Here is a 22,873-nt window from a genome sequence, read left to right as displayed (position 1 = left end):
AAATGAGAGGCTCAGTTTTTGCAAGAACATGTGTGGGTGAACAACATGGAGCCAGAGTATTTCCAACACTTCCTGTTCAAGTTTTGCACATTTAAAAAAAAAGCTGTAGCATTGACCAAAGTGCTATACAGTAGGTACTAACAAATGCTCATTACATCTGGCTAACAAGAAAGCCTCTGAGCACATCAATGTCATATTCTATGGGATATAAAAACTTGACTTTCAGGGAGAGCTTTGTCCAGGGTGCATTCCAACAGTTCTTCTGCTCTGTGAGCGGAACTATAAATCTGTAGGCCTAGTTTAGCAGAGCAGAAATGACCCCTCTTTCTTGATCAAACTAAGAAAGTGAGCTGGAGATGCTCCCCTGAGCACCGAAGCCTGGACTAGTGCTTCTTAAATTACAAGTAGTCGCATGGGTAAAGTAGGAAAGCTGGAAATGGGAAGGAGTAGGATGGGAGGGAGATGTACTTCTGCAAACTGGCACCTCATAAATCTGACATGCAGCCAAGTAGAGAGAAAGACAGTGAGAGCAAAAAAACACATCTAAAGAGAGCAGGAGGGAGGAGCGAACAGCAAAATGAAGTAGAATGTATAGAGAAGAGATGAGCGTAGAGGGACTTTATTTCAGACGACATTGTAGTCGGACTCCCTTTCACAAACCTACCCATGCCCTGTCAATTTCATGCTCAACAGCCCGCAGGCAAGCAGGCAGTTTTGCGTCAGCATAAGGATTCAAGTGTACAGTTGGTGTCAATAACAGATGGTGTGCAGGAGTGAACTAGACCCTTCTTTATATAGATGTACATCGATAAAATCTATGACTTCAACCTTTAGGAAGGAAAGCTGCTGCTGAATCACAGCATAATCACTTTTATTTTAAGTCTTCATCTGATTACACATGTTATGATGAAGGTGTCAACAGTTTTAACAAGTCAACAATAATGTCAGGTAAATGAATTACGTTAAAAGTTAGAAAAATACTCATACTGGTTTTTCAGTCAAGCCAGTCAGCTGTTAGGATTATTAAATTGCAGGGGCTGCAGCTTACTCCTTGATGCTTTAACGCAATGTTTACCACAGGAAGGCTTTAAATATAGAAAAAAACGCAGAAACTGAGAGAAATGAGAAAAGAAGAAGGAAAGGTTGCAACGAAGTGGGAAAAAGCACAATTCAGAAAGAATAAAAAAGGGAATGACGTAATCGTAAATCAGATAGACCAGCGTAAATACATTTTTTACTTTTTTCATGATTTTTCCAAATGAAATCAAATTGAAGGAAAATGTGAAGGAGCCCTATTCAAGAGTTCTCAAGCCATTTTCGAAAAATATATAATACATAATCTGTAATTTTATTACTGAACTTGAGACCATTAAAAAATAATTTAAAACCAAAAAACACAACTACAAGACTCTCATCTTACCAGGGTTGCGTTCTTCCCATAATCCACCCAACGCAGAGTGGCGAAGTTTGTAGATTCTGCACAATTGAAGCCATGGTTGAAGCCAGCATGGTAGCCGTACGGAAATGTTATCATAAACTCTCCTTCATTCTGGGTTATCTATTCAGACACAAAGCAAAAATAGAGAAATTGTTATACACGATGGACAAAGTTAATGACCTATTTGCAAATATACACTGATCCTTCTTTTCCAGATGGACTTCTTGATTATAGCTTTGTTCTTAGCTTCCTTTAACAAACTCAACTGTGTAAACTACTTATTCAAACTCATGGGATATTGAATTTTAAAAAAGTCCAGGTTCCCCCTTACTTTTAAACCAAACAGAAAATCAAGCAATTAATCCCTATTCTCAGATAGAGCATATATTTGCGCAGATATATATAAAAAAATTGTTTTGGATAAGTCGCAATTAATTTGCTGATGAAGATTCTCAGTCATCCAGGTCATAGTCATTCCGTAAAAGTTCAAAAAATATCCACTGGACTTGGTTTCCAAGATTTGAAGACGTTTCGCCACCTCTGAACCAAACGACCCATTCATCAGTTACCATTTGCATGTTTCCAAGCAATACAAGGCTTTGTCTATATATAGACTCAAACTCACTGCGGATCCAGACATTTGAATTGAGAAAGCTTCCTGGAGAGGTGGCGAAACGTCTTCAAATCTTGGAAACTAAGTCCAGTGGATATTTTTTGAACTTTTACGGTTGAAATTAATTCAATGAATAATATCTTAAGACGTGGATTTAAGAATTTTGAATAAGCAAAAAGTGTAAAACAGTCAATTCTGCTCGTCCACTTCCCTCAACTGCAGTAAAACTTTTAGACTATTAGAGAGTTAGGCTCCTGAAAAGCAACTTTTCTGCAGGTTTCAGAGTTTAGCGTCTTCCTACGAGCTTCGTGTTATTCTTGTTTAAGAATATGAGAACTCATTAATTTGATTCTCGTTTTGCATATTGCCTTGAAACTTAAGCCCTACATGTGCCAACTGTGAATCATGTCTTTGAGAAACCTGGCTGCCTACCATCAAGAGAAATATCAAGCCAGACGGAAATACAGGCATAAGGGGAGAAATGGGTAGGGAGGCATAAAACCGAGAATTTAACTTCTTCAGCTAACAGTAATGGTTCAGATATCAAACCAACAAATCCCTCTTTGCTCTGGCAAGAACAGAAGAGTTTTATTTTTACACATGAATCGAGGAGGTTACTGGTAAGTGTGCTGCACGCAACATGTTCACTGTGATAATGACGTCCTGAGGGGGGGTGCTGGAAGAAGTTAGGTGAAGGGGGTCTTATGCTGGCTGTGGAGAACTTTGGATGCCTGCCCTGTTCCTTATACCCCTCTTTAAATTTGTATTCATTATTTTGTGCTGTGGAGGTTTGTGCTGCAACAGAAAGGTGAAAAGATGGCAATTCATTTTCTGTGACAGGAACGGATGACGATCTTTACTCATGGCTGCATCAATGCTGAGTCATTTGTATCATACCCAACCACTTCTATAATTTATGGATGACCCAAGAACAGAGCAGCAGACAAGTAAAAATGACTCCAATGACTTTTAATTTTGAAATTTCAGAACTCTTTAATTCTCTTAAGCCGACCACTTCTGCTTGGCTGAAGATGAATAAGTGCCAATCAATAGAGGATGCAAATCAATAGATCTTAAAGCGCCTCTCTTTTGATGCAACTGATAGAGTAGTGGCTGAATTAAGCTACAAATGCTTCTAGATGATAAATTGATCATGCTGATCAATATAATGTCACCTAATGTCGTGTACTGTATGTGTCACTCACCCTGTTAAAGGGAATGCCGTATTTCTTCAAGATGGACGGCGATATCAGTGTCATCTTGTGACGGAGGAAAGCATCGCAGCCTTGGGAGCTCCCAGGGAAGAATCCTGAAACCAGTAAAAGAAAGCATGGGGCATTAGAAGGAAGGAAGAGGCCGCCATAAATCTGTCTGTTAACATTCAACCCAGATGATTCACTTCAGGCGGACAAGTGTTTGTTTCTGTAGTCTTCCAGTTCTTTGAGCTTAGAGGGTTTTTTTTTTGTTTTTTGGTTTTTTTATTAAACAACTTATTTTATCTGGGTGGTAAATTGGGTTTACCACCAAATTTTGATTATATCGATGGTTTATTTATTTATTTTTAAGAAAAAATGCCAAAATCAGTCCTGTTCAAACATGGTACAGACTACAATCACAGTTTTGCCCCTGCTAGGAAACCAACCACTTTAAAAGTGATCTGAGGTTTCAGCCAAAAGGCGTGCTCAAACATTACACCAGGGGCTTCGCCATGGCAACTAAAAGTGAGCATATTCCTACAGCTTAGGGTTTATTTGAAAAAAGTACGTATATATCTTAACATGTAAAGCCGGGCATATACTGTGCGATTTTTTTTGCCCTTTTCGGGGCGACTTTCCAGTCGTGTGAGATTTTTGGATCAGAGCGACTTTCAACCTGATTGTGCGTCTTACGTGTTGTACAGGGGGTAACGAGGGGCGATCAGCCTCTCACGACCACCTTCCGATCAGGAATTCTTCTTTTTCTTGTCCTTACTCTCAGATGAAAACACAGAAGCATGGCGGGCATACGGGAATATGCTGGATTATTTGATTGATATCTAATAAATCCCTCTCAGGTCACTTTTTTTTTTTTAAACCTGCTTTTTATTTTGTTTTTCATAAACATCAGACAACCCAGTGGAGCTGGGTCATTTTCAACCTTTGGTTACAATAGGGGAAAAACTTTGGAAGCTACTGTTCGAGGTAAACAAAATGCATATTGAATCTCCCAATTAAGGAGCTGTCTTCATCTAAAAAAACAGCAGCATTTAATCACATTTAGGGATGGGGATCGTTAATATTTATTGATATCGATACCTTTATCGATACTCCTTATCGATCCGAGTCTTTATCGATACCACTATCGATACTTTTCTGTTATTTGGTGGAAAGACGATGCAACAATATTTTTTAACAGAACTGGTATTGCTTTTATTGCTTAACAAGTGAGCATAACAAAAACGTTTCTAGCCTTCAATAAACATGGCTAATGTAATAGGCCAATTTGAAATGACATAAAACTAACTAGAATATATTTTCACAATTGTTGGTTAATGTATTGTCTACTGTCACTTTTCATCATGTTTTTAGGAAAATATTTAACAAATAATTAATTGTATTTTAAACTAAATGTAATTTTTAATAAATGTTGGCATCAGTAGTTTAATTATATATTCTAAAATAATTAGAGCAATATACAACTGTATTACTCATGTTTCTCGCTAAAAACTCAATTTCCCGTTTTCTTTACGTTACACTTGAACGCATCATGATAACCTAATTGTCGTTTTACTGAGCCAATCTGAACACATCATCACGCAGCACGTCTGAAACTTTATTTACTTTTCAAGCTAACTAGCTTGTATGCTTCCGATTACAACATGGATTTCACAATTACTATTTTTAACTGACCGGACAGGCTACAAAGTCTGTGTGCGCGCTTACCAGTGGTACTCTGAGTGGATGATGAAGACGGGCCCGGCTGTGGTGCGGGGGCAGGAGGAGGAGGAGTCTTTTCCGTTCAGCCATTCTCAAGTCGCGAGCAAAGTTATGTGCCAGACTTGTTTTACTTTAAATATCTGTTTGCTTACAATTTCATTCCAAAACATTGGTGGACATGCTGCAGTGATCGGATTGATTAGATTTAAATGCTGTGACGCGACTCGAGGGACACACAATTATGTTACAGGACCTCCGGGAGAAAAAAAAAAAAACGACCAGACTCTATAGTGGTATCGATAAGCCCAGACGTTATTGATTTTCGGGTTTTGAAAAAAGTGGAACCGGGTCCTTGATGGAACCGGGTTTCGATCCCCATCCCTAATCACATTACTGTTAAAATCCCAAAACCTGGAGAGGTCAATCCAGTTTACCCCTCTGACATGTTGTGATATAATCACGTCACCATGGAGCTTGAAAAGATATTGATTGTGAGGGTTCTGGTAGGAGTTAAGAAATCTGATGGACCGAAAATCTACACTGAAAGTAGGAGCTAAAACTGTGATGCCTCTCAGAGCAGCCAAAGAATTAAATCTCAGCCGTAGGATCTGTGCTGCTTAATTAACGCAGGCTAATTCCTTTTACAAGCAACCCCGGAGCACATTAAAGACAAATATGCTTTAACCCCATTCTCATGTGTTTTCAGCAAAACAATTTATCCTGAATAATACAAGATTTTAAACTGTTGTCCTAAAACGGCTCATCCTGTGTCCCAAAGGTGCTAACAGAAAAACCTTACAGCGGTAGTATTTTCCAAGACCTTTTTAAACCATGTATTGTGCAAATGCACGATAAAAGCTCCCTGATATTTTAATAAGCAAACAGAAATTTGTTTATCCGTCTCTCGAGTTGAATGTTTCTTTAGAAAACAAATCTATTTTCTGGCACATTCTGCCTTGAGATCATAATCCGACTGACATTTCAGAGGTTTAAAACTAGCACTCGCTCTCTAAACCCAAGGCTCATTTATGCTCTTAGACCGGCTCAGATGGCCTGTGCATAATCGAAAGAAAGGACTTTTTCCCCTGTTGACAACGTTCCCATTCTTTATAGTTTGTACTTGCCTTTACTTCAGAGGAGTGGTTTCATCGAAGCCTCCCACCAGTTTGACTTTAAAGTGACTGACAGTATAATCAGCAACCATTTCATCCTTCATTTTCACCACATTGTTTCAGTCTCTATTCTTCACTACTGAGAAAAAGTGGGAGAGAGGGAATCCGCACTCTGGCTGCCCTCATGCTTGTTGGAGCTGATAAAAGGTGAATAATGTGCTGACAGAGCCTGGGTATTAATCCCCATTAAAATGCAGCTGGCTCCCTGAGCTCTCCACAGGGTAATATTAACCTAAAGGTTTCATTATGTCCTTTGGAGTTTCAGAGTTAGGCTGCTCTTTTTCTTTGTCTGCATGCTCCCAACCCGCCCAGCTTACATGCAAAGTCCAACATTATAGGAAAAACAATCAAAGGCATGCGAATTAAATTACTGGTAAACTCGCATCAAATGCCTAAAAGGCTAAAAATAAAAAAAAAAGGCCACCGTCTCAGTCCTTCTGAGTATTTCTGCTACACTCATAAGAATCAGTTTGGGACTTCATAAACATCATGGCCATGTTTGCTAAGAAGGCCTTTAATTGGTCCGATGTTGGCGATTTAACAGCTGCTCTTATCCTAACCACCAGCTGCTGAGGTACGACCCGGCAGCTAATTAAAACAGAAGTAAGACTCAATGTATATAATGTGATTTACCTGGTGTCATTTTATTTTAGTAAATCCATTAAGAATAAACACAGTGAGAGCTTCTGAATTAAAATAAACTACTTCTTTTTGACCAAGTACGGTGGGGACATTTTCTAGCCAGTCCTTTAATGATGGCATTGATCACTGGTCTGTTTTTAACCAGTCATAACAGACTTTATATGCTACGTTTCCATCAAGTTTCTCTAGAGCACATCCCAGATCCCTCTCTCTCTCGCTTTCTCTGAATAACATGCAATCCTAAAGTTAATCCCCATTGATCAAAATGGAAAATAAGAGAAAGACGGGCACATAGGATCTTAAAAAGAAAGTAGGGGATGAAAGCAGACATCATGTGTCACAGAAAGAAGACAGAATTGGTTCACTTCACTGTGTCTCATTTATCCACCTCAGATAATGCTTCTTACTCTGACACTGAATATCGCACAAAGAGGAATATCATTCAGATTATCGTTTCACTGAGAAGACGAGCTCAATAAAACCTATATGCAGGTGATGCCAGAAGCCACAAAAAAACAGCAACTGGACTGGCCAATGGCAATCTAGCAGAGGTTATACTGAATTGACAAATTTTACTCAAGCATAAATGTGTAAAAAGGAAGACAGCAACACTAGTTTATGCATTTCCACTATTAGTCTCTAGTGAGAAGCAGTTGAAGTGATCCACTTTATGCCTTCAATTCACAAAGCAAGGCAATCCCAGCCCTACAGCAGCTGACTTCCTTAAGGACAGACTGGCTTTTGCTGCTTCGATTAAAAGATTTTAGGTGAAAAAAGACCGAAGACCTCTATGCGGTGTGTCTTTGTAAGGAATACACGTTAGACAGATCTCAGAGGTAGAGTACATCCCTGGAAACCAGCCTAAAGTAGTTTATCTATTAGGGGTGACATAAGTAAGCATCAAACACCACAGGCACGCCTTTAGAAAGGGTATTTGTCCCACACATATTATATTTAACACAGTACATTGATTTTAAAGCTGTGTGCTGATGGCGCCGGCTTTTTTTGTGATTCGCCATCGACCAGAGTCAGCTCAGAGAGGGGATCGTGCCTGCAGGTTTATGATGGGGCTGTTTCATGAAAGGAGTTTAGGTTCACTGCAATAAAGTGAAAGTTATTTAAAATTCACAACTGATCTTACTAATAAGATCTTATTAACAAACGTAAACAGGCATTTCTATTGAGACAGAAAACCTTTTATAAGACTCAATGCTTCCGAGTAAAGCAACACTTGTCAAATATATTTTATAGCTTCAAAACTACCTTGTTAAAAATGACTGTGTATGTATTTTATCACTTTGAAATGATGAGATTTTGCATTTTGTACCTATGTTAGTTCCATGTCTTGGCAGAATTAAGAACTTTTAATCAGAACAGCTTTGACAAAGAGTTTGACTGCAAACAACAAGCATGCTTAGTGTGAGGGATTGCCTTCCAGTCAATAAGTCGATGCAATCAACTGGTTTTCCTTATATAGGAAACTTTTAATCAATTTGACTGTATGATCTGGTGAACTGTAAAGTGCCTTGAGATGACATGTGTTCTAAAGTGGCGTATATAAATAAACTGGATTGAACAACAACAAAAAATAATTTCAGAACAGAAACCCATTTGTAATATTAATATTAAATAAGTCGGTAATTGGTTTAAAATTAGTAATCTTTCCCAAAAACACCTTAAATAAGACTTTCAGGGGGAAAAAAAAAACTTAAGCTGAAAAAAACAACCAACAAACAAACAACCAGCTGCCAGTATCTCTTTTCTTGCTCAAGTCTGCATTTGTTGTTTTTTATTTCCTCTATCATGTTCAGATTAATTTGCCCTCCAAATTCCTACAACCTCTTCATCTGTTTAGCACAGACATTGAACACAATGATGTTTCTAAGCTGCTCTTCTGCTGTCAGTAAAGCGACATTGACACATCCACCCACAGGATACATGTCAAAGGTTTTAATAGGGCAGAGCCCCAGAGTGTATGACTGTATTCACTTATTACACAGCTGCTTCTCAGACATGGAGGAACTGCTGCTGAATGGAAGGTAGAGTAGAGACCTCTAAGTAGTCGGAGATTGAGCATTGATCTCTTCAAAGGTCACTAACATAACCTAGTGTACATATGAGCCAAAGTGGAGAAGAGAAGCACTTGGCTGGTCCATGGACCTAGATGGAAGCATGGACCTGAGATAAGGGCAGGCTGAAACAGGAAACATCAATCATGCTTGATACTGGAAACCTTTCAAGGAGCTTCAGTCTTATTTTGGTCGTGGATCTAGGCTTGGACTGATGCATAGAGCTAGATTAGGTCTGACGAAAAGGGGGAGGGGCTTCTAAAGGTGTGAAGGATCTTGAAAAGAGGTCAGGTACCCAAAAAAGGTCAGTGCTTGACCTCCCTGAAAGATGAAACAGAACGCTTTGAGCATAATAAAATCTCCTACATGACCTATTTTTGAAAATACTCCCTTGGATATTATAGTTATTTCAAACTTTAATTAAAATGCGAAGAAAGACCAAAAGAAGAAACCCTCTCAGGTTCATTTCCTGACCTGGTAGGTCAATGCTTGATCCCAGCAGAGTTGATGGAAGCTTTTTATTTTAAATTAAAGACCCATATAAAGGCATCAGGGAAACGGATTACTATGATAGTAGAACATTTACAAACAAACACAAAGGGAGCAAGACCTAGAAAAGAAACCCATTAGAATAAAGGTTTGGTCAGGTAAAAACCACAATAAAGACCAAAGGAGCTGCAAAAAGAACAAGACCACTCAGAGCTACATGTACACAGGGCAGGAGACCGAGTGGCTGAATGTGAGAAATGATCAACAAGTAATGAGGCATTGAGAGAAACAGGTTACTGGGATTACATAGAAATATTGGCACAAAACAAAAATGGAACTTCAGTAAAAGACCAATGAGAAAGCAAACAAACATGGACCAATTAACTCAGCTCCTCTTAGTATCAAGATAATAGCATAAGAGTGATAATAAAAACACAAAATTTAGCAACAACTTAAGACATTTTCCCTTTCTTTGTGCACATAAAAACATGAGGATATTCTTACCGAGCCTATGTCACATCTAAATGTGGAAATTTAAAGATGTTCTTGTTGCTTACCTTGTGCAAGCCTTTCCAGTCTCTTGCCATGCTCAGGAGGAACAGTGTACCTGCAAAGAGAGGACAAAGAACTTCTCAGTATGTCTGTTACTGTAAAGAAAGACCTCTCAGTAACTTTCAATTCATCTTTTTCTGCAGTATAAATTGTTCTAGTTACAAATGGTTCCAGTTAACATCTTTTAAGGTGTATTATTTTGTTTTTGGGTTAAATGATATGTGCATTCTTCATCATTAAATATGCTTGGTTTTCAAAATGAGGCAAAAACCTATACAATAACAATCATTGAGTATTGCAATATCGAACTAAATTAAGCAATAAAAAAATATATATGAAGGATAATGATTTTGGTGGAATATTTAAAATCTTATCCACATTGCATATTGCTTGCTAGTTACTCTTCATTTCTAAAAAGCTGCTTCTTTGGTTGTTTGATAAAAAATATATCTGGAAAGAAAAATCCCTTTGGTGATGACATATCTGCAAATTGCTTGAGGACAAGACTGTGAAACTTCTTGAAGAATTAATATCAACACAGCAGAATCAGTCTGAGAAAAATGAGTAATAAATAAATCTGTCTGGATGCGTATAAAAACATGTCTTAATGAGAGAAAGACAAAAAAGGCAGGTGGTGATGAAAGGGATTAAAGGAATATTCTGTTTAGGGAAGAAAAAGGAAGAGACGACTGCTTTGAGTGTTGGATTTTCGTCATCATGCATCGTCTCTGAGCAGTTTAACAAAAGAAATTACCCAGGTTTTCTTTTTTTCTTGCTCGCTCATTGTGAAGGCCACCCATTTTTTTTTATATTTATGGATGCAATTCCTGTTTTACAAAGTTTTAGGAGTGCATCTAGATATCTTATAAGGTATATGATCATTTTTCTTAGTAAATAACGTGTACATTCAACAGATATAAGTACCCTTCAGGTCATATTTCTGATCCAACCATCCCATTGTGACTTCACCTTATGAAGGTATGAATCAGATTGCACCTTTCAGCACATTTCTCTTGTGGACAGACGGCGTCTCTGCTCAGTGTGCGTCCAGACAATGGGATTCTGCTGAGAATGTCTTTGCTTTGCATCAAACCCTTATGTCACACCTGTTCCACATCAAACATTACCCCTTACAGTTCAAAGAGACGGTTCAACAATAGCCTCACATTCTGTGTGGGCACCGCTCAGTTCATTATCAGGTGACAGGGCCCGTGTGAATAACACGGAGGGGGCTGTTTAGTGATTAACTTCAAGTATTTGAATGATTAAAGATTAGAACTGATGAAATCTCTGATTTCTACTACCTAAAATATCTTAACACTTCAAAAGTAGGAAAAAGAAATCTGAAGTAGAGAAATATCAGGCTGGTAAAAAAAATATGGAAGCACTGCTCTGTGTGTACTTTCAATAAATTGCTCAGGTATCTGCATGAATTACACCATAGGTGCAGAAGACATGGAGACTGTGGACCTGCTGAAATGAGATGGAAGCCCCAAGTTGCTTTAAGAGGCTTTAGGCTCATCCATAGAATACATTTGTAGTTAAGGTCAGTAGAAACTTTGTTCATGGTTCTGGTTCTTTTTAGCCTCATGAGACCATCCTGATCTCGCGAGCTTTCAAGATTTCACTCGCTAATCAGTCTGGAGACTCTCCGTTGAAGAAAATTTGGAGCCGTTCACCAAACGAACGTCCAATCAGCATTGGTCGGTCGGTTAGTACGTCATATGCGTCGTTGATCTGATTGGTTTATTTGGCTCGTCTATCACCAACATAGGCCAATCAGCTAACCAGTATTTTCGCCCCTTCCCAAAATTACTTCAACGGAAGGTTTCCAGATGGATATGCAAAGGAAATCCATCTGGCGGAGTCAGGTTAGGTGCTTTTGGTGATGTTGGCAAATTGAAAGCCTGTCATGGTTCCCTTTGTTAATACAGGGTTCCTACAGCATAAGGCAAGTTAAATTCAAGACTTTTTAAGACTTTTTAATGCCACTTGAAATAAAAATTTAAGAAAAACCTGCTTGCGAAAACTTAACCCAAAGGTTTATTTTAACATAAACCACTGCAACAATGTTTCAAATTTTTAAAAAGCTTCCCATACAGGAATAAAGCTAAAAACACACAAATGACAGATATATTTTAACAATTATTTAACCGAATTCACAAACTTTGTTTTAGCAGGGAACAAAACAATTAGTTTTAAAGCCACAACATAACCAGTGCTAAGTCTTTTTTGCAGCTATTTTTCTTTGTATCCTTTTTTTTTAGTATGTTTGATTTGGTGATAAGCGGAGGCATTGCAGAGACAAGTGTGGAACAAAACCGACAAATACCGGCTGTTTCTCGGTAACTTGATTTTGATGCTTTGTGTTTCGCGCTTCGCATGTGACTCCACTGCCTTAATTCCCATCGTTCTGAGTTTGAATGACTTCTTGCACAAAATACACCGTGCCTCATGCATGTTCCCTGGTACTGGTTTTAGCCATGGAGAAAACTCTTGGCCTGATAGACAATTATCGTTATATTTACACTTGCTCATATTTTCCAGACAAAAAGCTAATGGTGCATCTCCCAAATGTCCCGGCCACAACAACGCTTTTATTGGTTCCGTTATCGGGACAGAACCAATAATGGCAAGCCGTTTTTTTTTTTTTCATTAAAAAAAAAATAAAATAAAATGTCAATATTAACGTTTTATTTAGATTACAAAAATAAATCGTAATAAAAATAATCCTATTTATGATGTTTTAAAAATTAAGACCTATGAAAGACTAATTTAAGACATTTTAATACCAATTAAGGCCTTAGTTTTATTTTGAAGAATTCAATGCCTTTTAAGACTTTTTAAGGACCCGCAGGAACCCTGTAATATGTAGTGGCTTGGGGATTTTTTCGATCTCTCAAAAGAATGTCCTTCATTACTACAGCGTACCTATTTATGTAAAATCAGATGATACCATGCTTGGGAGTACTTCTGATGTGAGAAAGCATCCAGTTAGACGAAAGCCTGAAGACCGCACTATTTGACACCTCCAGATATACGGCTATCACTTCTGCGTTAGGCACCGTTAGGAAGCCCATAGATATCCATAATAAAGGCTAGATGTCTTACGGCGGAGTCTCAAACGGCATCACCGGCGGCCATCTTGCCTCAGGCAGGCTTTCTGTTGTGCTCTGTGGTACCTTATGTAAGGTGAGTGATCAGCACGAACACAAATTCTCTCACCTCACTGAATTCTTGACGGATTTACAAACAGTTTGGTTTCTTACAAACATTATGAACGTGGCTATTATTCTTGATGCTTGAACATGTCGAAATTGCAGATTTTCTTGTCGAAAAAATGACTTAATCGCGCAGCATAGTTGTGCATCACGGCTACTTGCGCAAGTTATCAAGGCTGAGATTATTAGGCAATTATATAGGTTTTACTGACACCAATAACAATTGTATGACAATTAATCTTTGGTGTAAATTACAATATTTGTGGATGTGTTTGTAGTTATTAGTTGGCTAATAACAATAATCTGAGTGTTGTTGTATTTTCATTATTAGCCTAACGTTAGCTGGCTAATAACAAGAAGCTGCGAAGTGAGACCTAACGTTAGTAAGTTAGCAGCTAACGTTACAGTTTAGCTAGCTGCTAACGTTAACAAGCAACTTTACATCAGTGGAAGAGGCAGAATTAAACATGATTTCCAATCGATTTGGTCTGTCAACACATCTTACATTATGTTACAGGAATTTGCTGGGTTTATTAAAAGGAAGATGCCAGACTTTTGCCATGACATAATAGTATTACAAGACTGTTGTTGACTCAAAGCTTTTATAAGTTTGTATTAGTTTCATTTGGACAACTTAAAGATGGTGTTGTGCCAAACATTTTCAACTTTCCAGCTCATCTTCAAAGGGCATGTGTATCATTGAAATTTAATCACATATTGATATACCAATCTTATACACCGTCAATTGTTGTTGGTCACTTTTGTTTTTGTTTCTGCAGGTTATATAATGTGTAAGCAGGAGGAGAAGATCTTCCATCCCCGTTTGCTGACATTCCTGCACTAGTACATGACCACAGCTACCTTCCTGTCCGCTTTGATGGCCTTGTGGACAACGCTCTCTTGTACATTACACAGAAGCTCAATAAAACCTTCCTTTTCAAAGGGCATTAGCCAAGCTATGTTTTTTGGGTCATTTTTTAAATCTCTGTCTTTCATGTGTATACCATCACAGTAGTGTAGTTGGGGATTTCAACATGCTACATCTATATATTACGGTGGCCGACAGGTGCAAATGCGAAGCAAAAGAGCATGCAAAAAACATGCAAACAAAAAAAAGACACGCTCACAAATTAAATGCGGCAAACAAAAAGCAAATAAAATGCAGCAAACAAAAAAGAAGACACCCCCGAATGAAATGCAGCAAACAAAAAGAGAGACGCAAACAAAAAAGAAGACACCCCCGAATGAAATGCAGCAAACAAAAAAGAAAACACCCCCGAATGAAATGCAGCAAACAAAAAGTGTTGAAAACGGAAGTGCTCCAGACCACTAGGGGGAGTCAAAGAAAATAGTATTCATTTCTATGGGACCAGATGCAAGATTCAGATGAAGATATTTGAAAGAAAGTAAAGGTACGTATTACTATATTTCTTTTTAGATACGCCGTCTTTTATAATATTACAGAATAACAGAATAATTTATGCGTAGCGGGATAGACTTTGTGTCAGTCATACCGTTGATAGATAGATAGATAGATAGATAGATAGATAGATAGATAGATAGATAGATAGTGAATTCGATTTACGCTTTTAACTTTCGTATTTTTATCTTTTTTTGATTGCTCTTATTTTTTCACAGTGACTCTGTGAAGTATTATCCTCTATAATGAGGTATTTTTCGGGGAGGTTCTGTGCTTTTTTGTGCTGTTTTTATCATGCTGCTCCCACCGGGACACGCTGCCTTTGTTTACTCCAGAGAACAGCTGATCGCTCTAATGCCGGCCGGCGTTTTAGCCAGACAGCTGAAATACCACCCGAACTCTGGAGGAAAACACGCCGTGGTTGCAGAGGAGGAAAACAACATTATCACTTTACTTGGATTTATCACTTTAATTGGACTTTTCACTTTATTTGGATTTAGTTTTTACATATGCATAGATATACGTACAGATATATATACAGAAGAGCTATATGTGTATATATATTTTATCTCTGTTTATTCTTATTTTTTATCTTTATTATATTGTATAGTTGGATGTGTGTATATATCATGTAAAACTGTAACTGGAGCGTGTAACAAAAGTAATTTCCCTCTGGGATTATTAAAGTATTTCTGATTCTGATTTACCTTTTTTAGGTGGCCATGTTTTGCTGTTTCTGTGGACAAAATCTAGGAACAATTCAAGTTTTCTGTTTTTCATGTGGGAAGAATGTGCAGATCTTGGCACAAGCTCAAGACACTGGTAAGCAGTGATGGCATAGTTACTTGTAAAAATTAACTTTAATCGATTACTTATTACTACTTGAAAAAGTAGATTAGTGATTACTTTTTTTGGAAATTCACTAAGTTACATTATTTATTTTTTTTCTCCACCACTTGTGAAAAGCTTGAACGTTGCAAATAATTAATTACAAGTTATTTAATTATAGTAATATCAAGTATGTATCTCCGCTTATAAGGTTGAACTGAACGGGAGATTAATGGTTACAACAGCACCCACACACACACACACAGTGCATCAGCAATATTACCTATGCTAAATAAAAATAATAAAAATAGATTAGACATATTAATGTTCTTTGTGTTACTGAAAAATATCAGCTCTTTTGATAATAATTAAGGTGATTTCTGTTTCAAACTTTTTATAGATTCAAGGATGGCCTTTCAACACTGAACTTCCAGAATGCTTTGGAGCAGCATGCTTCCATCTTCAGGCCATTTATGCGTGCAAGAGTGGAACAGCTGACATCCAAAATATTGGAGGAAATATTTGAGGTTCAGCTCAGTGAAAAGGGTAGCAGCAGACGACATGAGGAAACAAGAGTGCTAGGATTCTGGAGAGACCTTCTCCTTGACGCAGAAGGAGGACTTTAAGATTTATTGCTATATTCTGGTGTTATTGTAATATCTGATACATAAACTCATTGCTTCTTTTCTAGAACAAAAAACGGGTTTCTTTCTCCAGGACGTCCTGATGTTTGCCACCGGCTTGAACACACTACCTCCATCTTCAATTCTGCCACCACCAAAACTGATCTTTCAGGCCACTTCTCGTTTTCCTGTCAGTAGCACCTGCTCCAACACTATCAAAATACCAATGTCCAAGACGTATCATCAGTTTAAAGAAGACATGGACTTTGGGATTCAAAACTCCCCTGGGTTTGGGCTTTATTAAGGTCAAATGCAAAACAAAACAAAATGCTATTTAACTTGTCAAACCTGTTCAGTTATGACACTGTTTACTGTTTGTGTGCGACCTTCAAATTTGGATTCTTGTTTGTTTATAAGTCCACCATGTTTTTCAGTTTAATATAGTTTTCGACACATGATTCCCAACTCTGTGGATGTGCTAGGCCACACTGTCTCTGGAGGTTCTCAAAATGTGCCTGAAGGTGTTCATCTCCACATTGAATGTTGTTAGTCTCTGTCACAAACTGTCCGAATGGCTCCTGGGAAACTAGGAAACCACAGTCTGTTCCACCAAACCTAGGAATAGAAGAAATACAGGAAACATTTAGTTATATTTACATTTCTTCACTAAACTGTTACTGCTCTGACTATTGTTATAACCTGTCTAAATGATTAATTGTATTTAAATTTACATTTTAGAAATTGTCATCTGAAATTGTTAGAATAAAAAGTGACATACTGTTAACACATTGTTCATTATTTTTGTTTTGGCAAATTATTTTTTAGAGTTCCCAAAGAGGTTTTAAATTAACCAGATGTTGAAGACAAAAACAACAAAAATTACCTGTGAGGTAGATGATACATCACATCTGGTTTACCAGATGGACAGCAAGATTGTTTAACAGGTCTTATGGTATGTTTATGCCACCTGTTCTTGCATTCATCAAGATCTCTCTGTAGCATATCCATGAAGACAAACCGCACAAGGCATGTGTGCTCATGACTTCCATTGAAGAGATGTCTTTCCTTCAAATCGTTCATGAGATCCATCCAGAACTGAGATCAACAATAAACCAAAATTATAAGATAATTATATCAGCAGAAAGTAATAGGACTAGTTTCTATGTCATGAAAATAGTTAAATATATGTTGACCTACAAAGTTAAATATAAAGTAAGCAGACATCAACTGTTATACTTTAAATGTTGAGCTTCTGATTCATCCATATCAAATGTTAAACTATAAAATTAAGTTGTATATAGCACAAAAACATAATGGTCATTAAGAGATATGCAAGTACTTCATTTCTTCTGACAAAGTAGAGGTAATCGAGTAAAATGTTGCATTAAAAATTTGAAATGTTTGCTTATCCAAGAAGACTACTAAATTTATTCACCTTTTCAAGGTCTACTACTTGGTATTTATACAAAAATTACAATAAACTGTTGACAAACTCACCTTTGTTTTCTGAAATATGACCCCCAGCTTTCGATGCGTTGGTTGGCTGTTGAGGAGCCATACATATGGCTGGCAACGCTCAAGCTTTTCACAAGTGGTGGAGAAAAATAAATAATGTAACTTAGTGAATTTCCAAAAAAAGTAATCACTAATCTACTTTTTCAAGTAGTAATAAGTAATCGATTAAAGTTAATTTTTACAAGTAACTATGCCATCACTGCTTACCAGTGTCTTGAGCTTGTGCCAAGATCTGCACATTCTTCCCACATGAAAAACAGAAAACTTGAATTGTTCCTAGATTTTGTCCACAGAAACAGCAAAACATGGCCACCTAAAAAAGGTAAATCAGAATCAGAAATACTTTAATAATCCCAGAGGGAAATTACTTTTGTTACACGCTCCAGTTACAGTTTTACATGATATATACACACATCCAACTATACAATATAATAAAGATTTAAAAAAATAAGAATAAAAAGAGATAAAATATATATACACATATAGCTCTTCTGCATATATATCTGTACGTATATCTATGCATATGTAAAAACTAAATCCAAATAAAGTGAAAAGTCCAATTAAAGTGATAAATCCAAGTAAAGTGATAATGTTGTTTTCCTCCTCTGCAACCACACCGTGTTTTCCTCCAGAGTTCGGGTGGTATTTCAGCTGTCTGGCTAAAACGCCGGCCGGCATTAGAGCGATCAGCTGTTCTCTGGAGTAAACAAAGGCAGCGTGTCCCGGTGGGAGCAGCATGATAAAAACAGCACAAAAAAGCACAGAACCTCCCCGAAAAATACCTCATTATAGAGGATAATACTTCACAGAGTCACTGTGAAAAAATAAGAGCAATCAAAAAAAGATAAAAATACGAAAGTTAAAAGCGTAAATCGAATTCACTATCTATCTATCTATCTATCTATCTATCTATCTATCAACGGTATGACTGACACAAAGTCTATCACGCTACCCATAAATTATTCTGTTATTCTGTAATATTATAAAAGACGGCGTATCTAAAAAGAAATATAGTAATACGTACCTTTACTTTCTTTCAAATATCTTTCTCTGAATCTTGCATCTGGTCCCATAGAAATGAATACTATTTTCTTTGACTCCCCCTAGTGGTCTGGAGCACTTCCGTTTTCAACACTTTTTGTTTGCGGCATTTCATTCGGGGGTGTTTTCTTTTTTGTTTGCTGCATTTCATTCGGGGGTGTCTTCTTTTTTGTTTGCGTCTCTCTTTTTGTTTGCTGCATTTCATTCGGGGGTGTCTTCTTTTTTGTTTGCTGCATTTTATTTGCTTTTTGTTTGCCGCATTTAATTTGTGAGCGTGTCTTTTTTTTTTTTTTGCATGTTTTCTCTTTTGCTGCGCATTTGCACCTGTCGGCCACCGTAATATATACTTGTGAAGGGGACTATTGTACCAATTTTAATAGCAAATAAATGTCACTTTTATAATGGTTTAAAAATAGGAACTTTTGTGTAATTACCCCTGATATATTATCCGAATAGTCTACATGGAACTTCAAAGTGTTACCTTTAATTTGAAACCTGGATTATGCTTCTACACCAAGAGGTTGCCACACAATAAGCCTTTTTTGTCAGTATTTCATATTTTATTATAACAATAATATTCATATTATAAAAGTATGTATGTAAATATAAATAAATTAGGACTGTGAAATAATTAATCACACCCAAATAAGTGTTTATTTATATATATATATATATACATATTTATATATATAAATATGTATATATATACACATATTTTTATATATATACACGTATTTTTATATATATATATATACATATTTTTATATTTATATATATATATATATATATATATATATATATATATATACACATATTTATATATATATAGATATCTATTTCTATATCTATTTAACATAAATACCTTGTGCATGTGTATATTTATTGCACCTGTATGTTCTATTCAATGTTCTTTTCATATGAAATTCCATGGTTATAATTATTCATAAGTGTGCAGTTTCATAACTACATGTCTGACTTTTGTTTAACAAACCAAACAGTTTGAGAATCGTTAGACAATTGAGGAAGTTATGGTTATTTCAGTACATGCGCCTTTAAAACACAATGTTACGAATGAGCGAGCTGCCTGTGGCAAGATGGCCGCCACGTGCGGACGTCGACCCCCATTGGCCAGCAGCGCGGACGAGACATCTAGCCTTTATTATGGATATCTATGAGGAAGCCTGCATCCCTTAGCAACTCATCAACTGCAGCCAGCAACATTGATGAACAAATGTTTGCAACATTAGGTGATAGCGATGGCAATGATGATGGATTAAAATCCTCTTCTGCTCTAAGTAAGCAAGCCTAGAGTTTGAAATGATGTGAGCAGGGTACTGAAGTATCGACATCAATTCCCAGGGCATCCATGCCATATCAGTTCAAATGTGGCAGCACACAATCCTGCCCACGCCATAAGAGGACATGGCACTTCAAAACATCATTGACTACTGACGGCAGAGGCTCACTGACTAGAAACAAAACCATTGAACTCTATGCATTTAGATTCCGTGCCTCTCACTTCTTCCAAGGGACTCTAGAGTTTTAGTTCTTTCTCCTTTTTTCCTACTAAACCTTTTCTATTCACTCATCCCTCCATTAGCATGCCTGGAATCTGCACTGTGTGAACCACCAGGTAAGTACTTATAGCTTCCTCACCTTGTAGGGGGTGTCAACAGATGTCTGCTGGACAACAGTCCAGAGAGCAGTCATCCCAATGAGCACTTGGGCCATAAGATAGATAGATTTTCCTTAGATAAAAAGCTTTGAATCAATTTGACTGTATGATGTGGTTGAACTGTAAAGTGCCTTGAGATGACTTGTGTTGTGAATTGGCGCTATATAAATAAACTGAATTGAATTGAAGATAGAACTAATAAAGCAGAACCCATTAATACAGTTCATATTAATTAAAATAAAAAAGAATGCTTCAAATATATCACTCTTTATATAATCTTTATATAAGTTTTATGATAAGAAGTGTATTACTGGACCAAATCAACCTTTAAATAATATTAAAATGTATTGGCATACATTTGTATTTTGAGTTTAAATCTGCCACCATCTCTACGATGCATTTTTATCAAACTTATTGCTGTAAAAATCATCTAACCCTTTAGCCTTCTGTGTTCTAGAGGAAGAAGGTATTGCCATTGTGAATGTGTTTATGCTTATTTTACATAAGGTAGGCACTGAAAGGCGTAAAACATTAGTCCAAATGTCAGATGTTGGATTAAGAAGCTAAATGTATTTGTGAAGATGAGTGGGAGGAAGTAAGCTACACTCTTACCTGTTCATTTGTATTAAAAAACAAACAAAAAACGGATTGGATATTCTTTTTGCAATAATTATTTCCACTAGTTTGCGTAACTCTCCAGAGACCACAGGCTATAGAATCTGGGTGGATGAAACACCCCATCTATTCTTTCCTCGCCGAACCTCATGGATGCTTGGAACTAACTGAGAAATGAAAGAAGAAAAGGAGAAAGAGAGACAGATTTAGTGAGAGGCAACAACACTTAATGAGAGACAAGAGGAATGAGCAGAAGCGTGGGAAAAAAGGGGGAGATAAAAATAAAGAAAAATCGAGTATAAGACAAAGTCCGTTTCAATGGAGGCTTGTGAAGGAGTGAAGCCACACTGCCACCTGGAGACTGAAACGCAGACCTTCACACGGTCACACTGTGCCTCAGGGTTTTTCCAGCACCAACAGGAGCGTTTATCTGTGTTGTCTGACAAACGGGATCCACAATATAAAGGGCTTATCAAAACAAAAAGATATTAATACAAAAAGTGTCATAGAAATTTAAGATTACATTTTAACATCAGGTTATTTTACAAAAACCTCTGCATTTTTTACAAGCACACATAGTGCACAATGGAAATAGATGACATCAGAGTATCATCTTGTCCTGTGGCTGTGCAACAAAGACAATAAAAAGTAATAAGCTCCAACTGCTGGCAGATCCCATTATCCAGCAGAGACAATTGGAAACTTTGCATTTATTCCAAATTCAGCCTGACTTAAGGCTATGATTTTTCATTAGCAGCTGCACTTTGCATGTGCCTAGCAGGTATTATCATAAGCAACAAAATGACAACCTATGAAGCAGTGACTTGTGTGTTATATGGGGGATCCCTTCACCTCGTTGACCTTTTCACGCCAGCTTCACGCAAAACGCACTTTAATGTCAATTTACAGCTGTAATCTAAAAAGCTGTAAAGTCTCTTGTGTGATAAATTAATTGTCCTGAAGTATTCTCTCCTTACAGTTGTTTGCGGCTGTATCGCAGTTTAATTTCCCGGCGTGCCAGACACAATTAAAAATGCCTTAAACATACTCCGACACTGTACAGCTAGATTAAAGTGACAAGGCTGTACTCTAAACTGGGGATTAAACTAATATTAATCTTTACATAAAATGAAATGTCCTCATTTTTTTCAACATGTTGCACAACCAGTCATCTATACAATGATATGTTTCTATAGAACTGAAAGCCACAAATCAGAGAACATGCGTTAAGACTGTGTGTTTCCCTGCGAGCTGCAAACTAAAAATCAGCAGTGCAGCATGGGTCGACCAAATCCTATCTACCACTGTTACCATGGCAGCAACATGCATGTCACTCCAGAGACAGTAAAGAAAAACACACATAAGACAACACAAAGAAAATGAAAGGTTTAACTTATACCTCCCTTTCTATGACCCCCACTGGGAGGAGAATGATTAATCTATGGTGGGCCAGTGCTCCTGGCAGGTGGAATTAAGGGGTCTTCCAGGGTTGTGAAGCTGCAAAGCTTTTGCTGTAATTCCCACAGAATTTAAGTCTATTTGTGGTATTTGCAGTTTTTTTTCTAAAGGATTCAATAGATAAGCAGTAAATCAACCACTGCACCTTTCAGCTTAGCTCTGTCTTCACAACAACAGGCTGTTACAGTGTCCTCATTACAGCAGAGGCTTCCTCTGAGCGCCAATCAATCTCCGGCTATTTTAGACTCTGCTACACTTAAAATCCCTCCACTTCAGCCAGACAGTCACTCCCAATTTGTAGCTGGAAAGACATTTTTCATAAGGACACTTTTCTTTGCTGTCTGATAGATATTTAACACTAGACTCTTCTGACCAATGTGTGAGGGAAAGGAAAAGGCTACAGTTGAAACAAAGACAGAAGAAGCACTGTTTGCAGTTCTTGCAAACACCGATAAGAAGGTGCAAACCAAGTTAAACTTTCTGTCCTACATGCTAATAGCTATGTGTGGTATTTACCATCATTCAAACCTGTCGTGTTAGCATGGTGCTAAGGGAATCCATTTCTGAACAAACCTGATGGAAAGACG

At 37.3% G+C, this 22,873-nt stretch overlaps 2 protein-coding genes and 1 long non-coding RNA gene across 6 annotated transcripts in view; 1 reads left to right on the top strand and 2 right to left on the bottom strand.

The window, feature by feature from the left end:
- Positions 1 to 22,873, bottom strand: part of kdm4b (lysine (K)-specific demethylase 4B) — a 64,812-nt gene that overhangs the window by 26,513 nt on the left and 15,426 nt on the right. For both annotated transcript variants that reach the window (XM_038291627.1, XM_038291628.1), the window contains exons 6-8: positions 9,896 to 9,945; positions 3,257 to 3,360; positions 1,421 to 1,558 (exon numbers count right to left, since the gene is read on the bottom strand). In XM_038291627.1, coding sequence (XP_038147555.1) covers positions 1,421 to 1,558; positions 3,257 to 3,360; positions 9,896 to 9,945 — 292 coding nt within the window. The remainder of the gene's footprint in view (positions 1 to 1,420; positions 1,559 to 3,256; positions 3,361 to 9,895; positions 9,946 to 22,873) is intronic.
- Positions 14,501 to 15,834, top strand: LOC119787652. Of its 3 annotated transcripts, none has more exons than XR_005281348.1 (3): positions 14,501 to 14,523; positions 15,248 to 15,353; positions 15,760 to 15,834. It is a non-coding gene; the product is annotated as an uncharacterized LOC119787652 (long non-coding RNA). The 3 variants fall into 3 exon arrangements; XR_005281349.1 differs by lacking the exon at positions 14,501 to 14,523 and adding an exon at positions 14,923 to 15,085; XR_005281347.1 differs by lacking the exon at positions 14,501 to 14,523 and having other exon boundaries at positions 15,109 to 15,353.
- On the bottom strand, positions 16,319 to 18,643 carry LOC119787651. The gene is made up of 5 exons (XM_038291630.1): positions 18,522 to 18,643; positions 17,705 to 17,810; positions 17,480 to 17,563; positions 16,866 to 17,084; positions 16,319 to 16,597 (listed from the first exon to the last, which is right to left on the bottom strand). Exons 1-5 carry the CDS (start codon positions 18,568 to 18,570, stop codon positions 16,393 to 16,395), a joined length of 663 nt encoding a protein of 220 aa, XP_038147558.1. The 5' UTR covers positions 18,571 to 18,643; the 3' UTR covers positions 16,319 to 16,392.

Source organism: Cyprinodon tularosa, unplaced genomic scaffold (assembly GCF_016077235.1).
Source record: "Cyprinodon tularosa strain WSP-4 unplaced genomic scaffold, ASM1607723v1 ctg30, whole genome shotgun sequence".
In the NCBI taxonomy this organism is placed as follows: Eukaryota; Metazoa; Chordata; class Actinopteri; order Cyprinodontiformes; family Cyprinodontidae; genus Cyprinodon; species Cyprinodon tularosa.
Note: the sequence above shows the minus strand (reverse complement) of the source record. Positions and strands in the feature narration are given on the sequence as shown.

Coding starts and splice junctions, on each gene's coding strand:
- LOC119787651 (XM_038291630.1), bottom strand. CDS start 18,570: ATGGGACCAGATGCAAGATTCAGAGAAAGATATTTGAAAGAAAGTAAA. Junction 17,811..18,521: donor ATATTTGAAAGAAAGTAAAG/GTACGTATTACT, acceptor TACCTTTTTTAG/GTGGCCATGTTTTGCTGTTT. Junction 17,085..17,479: donor TCATATTTCAGAAAACAAAG/GTGAGTTTGTCA, acceptor GGTTTATTGTTG/ATCTCAGTTCTGGATGGATC.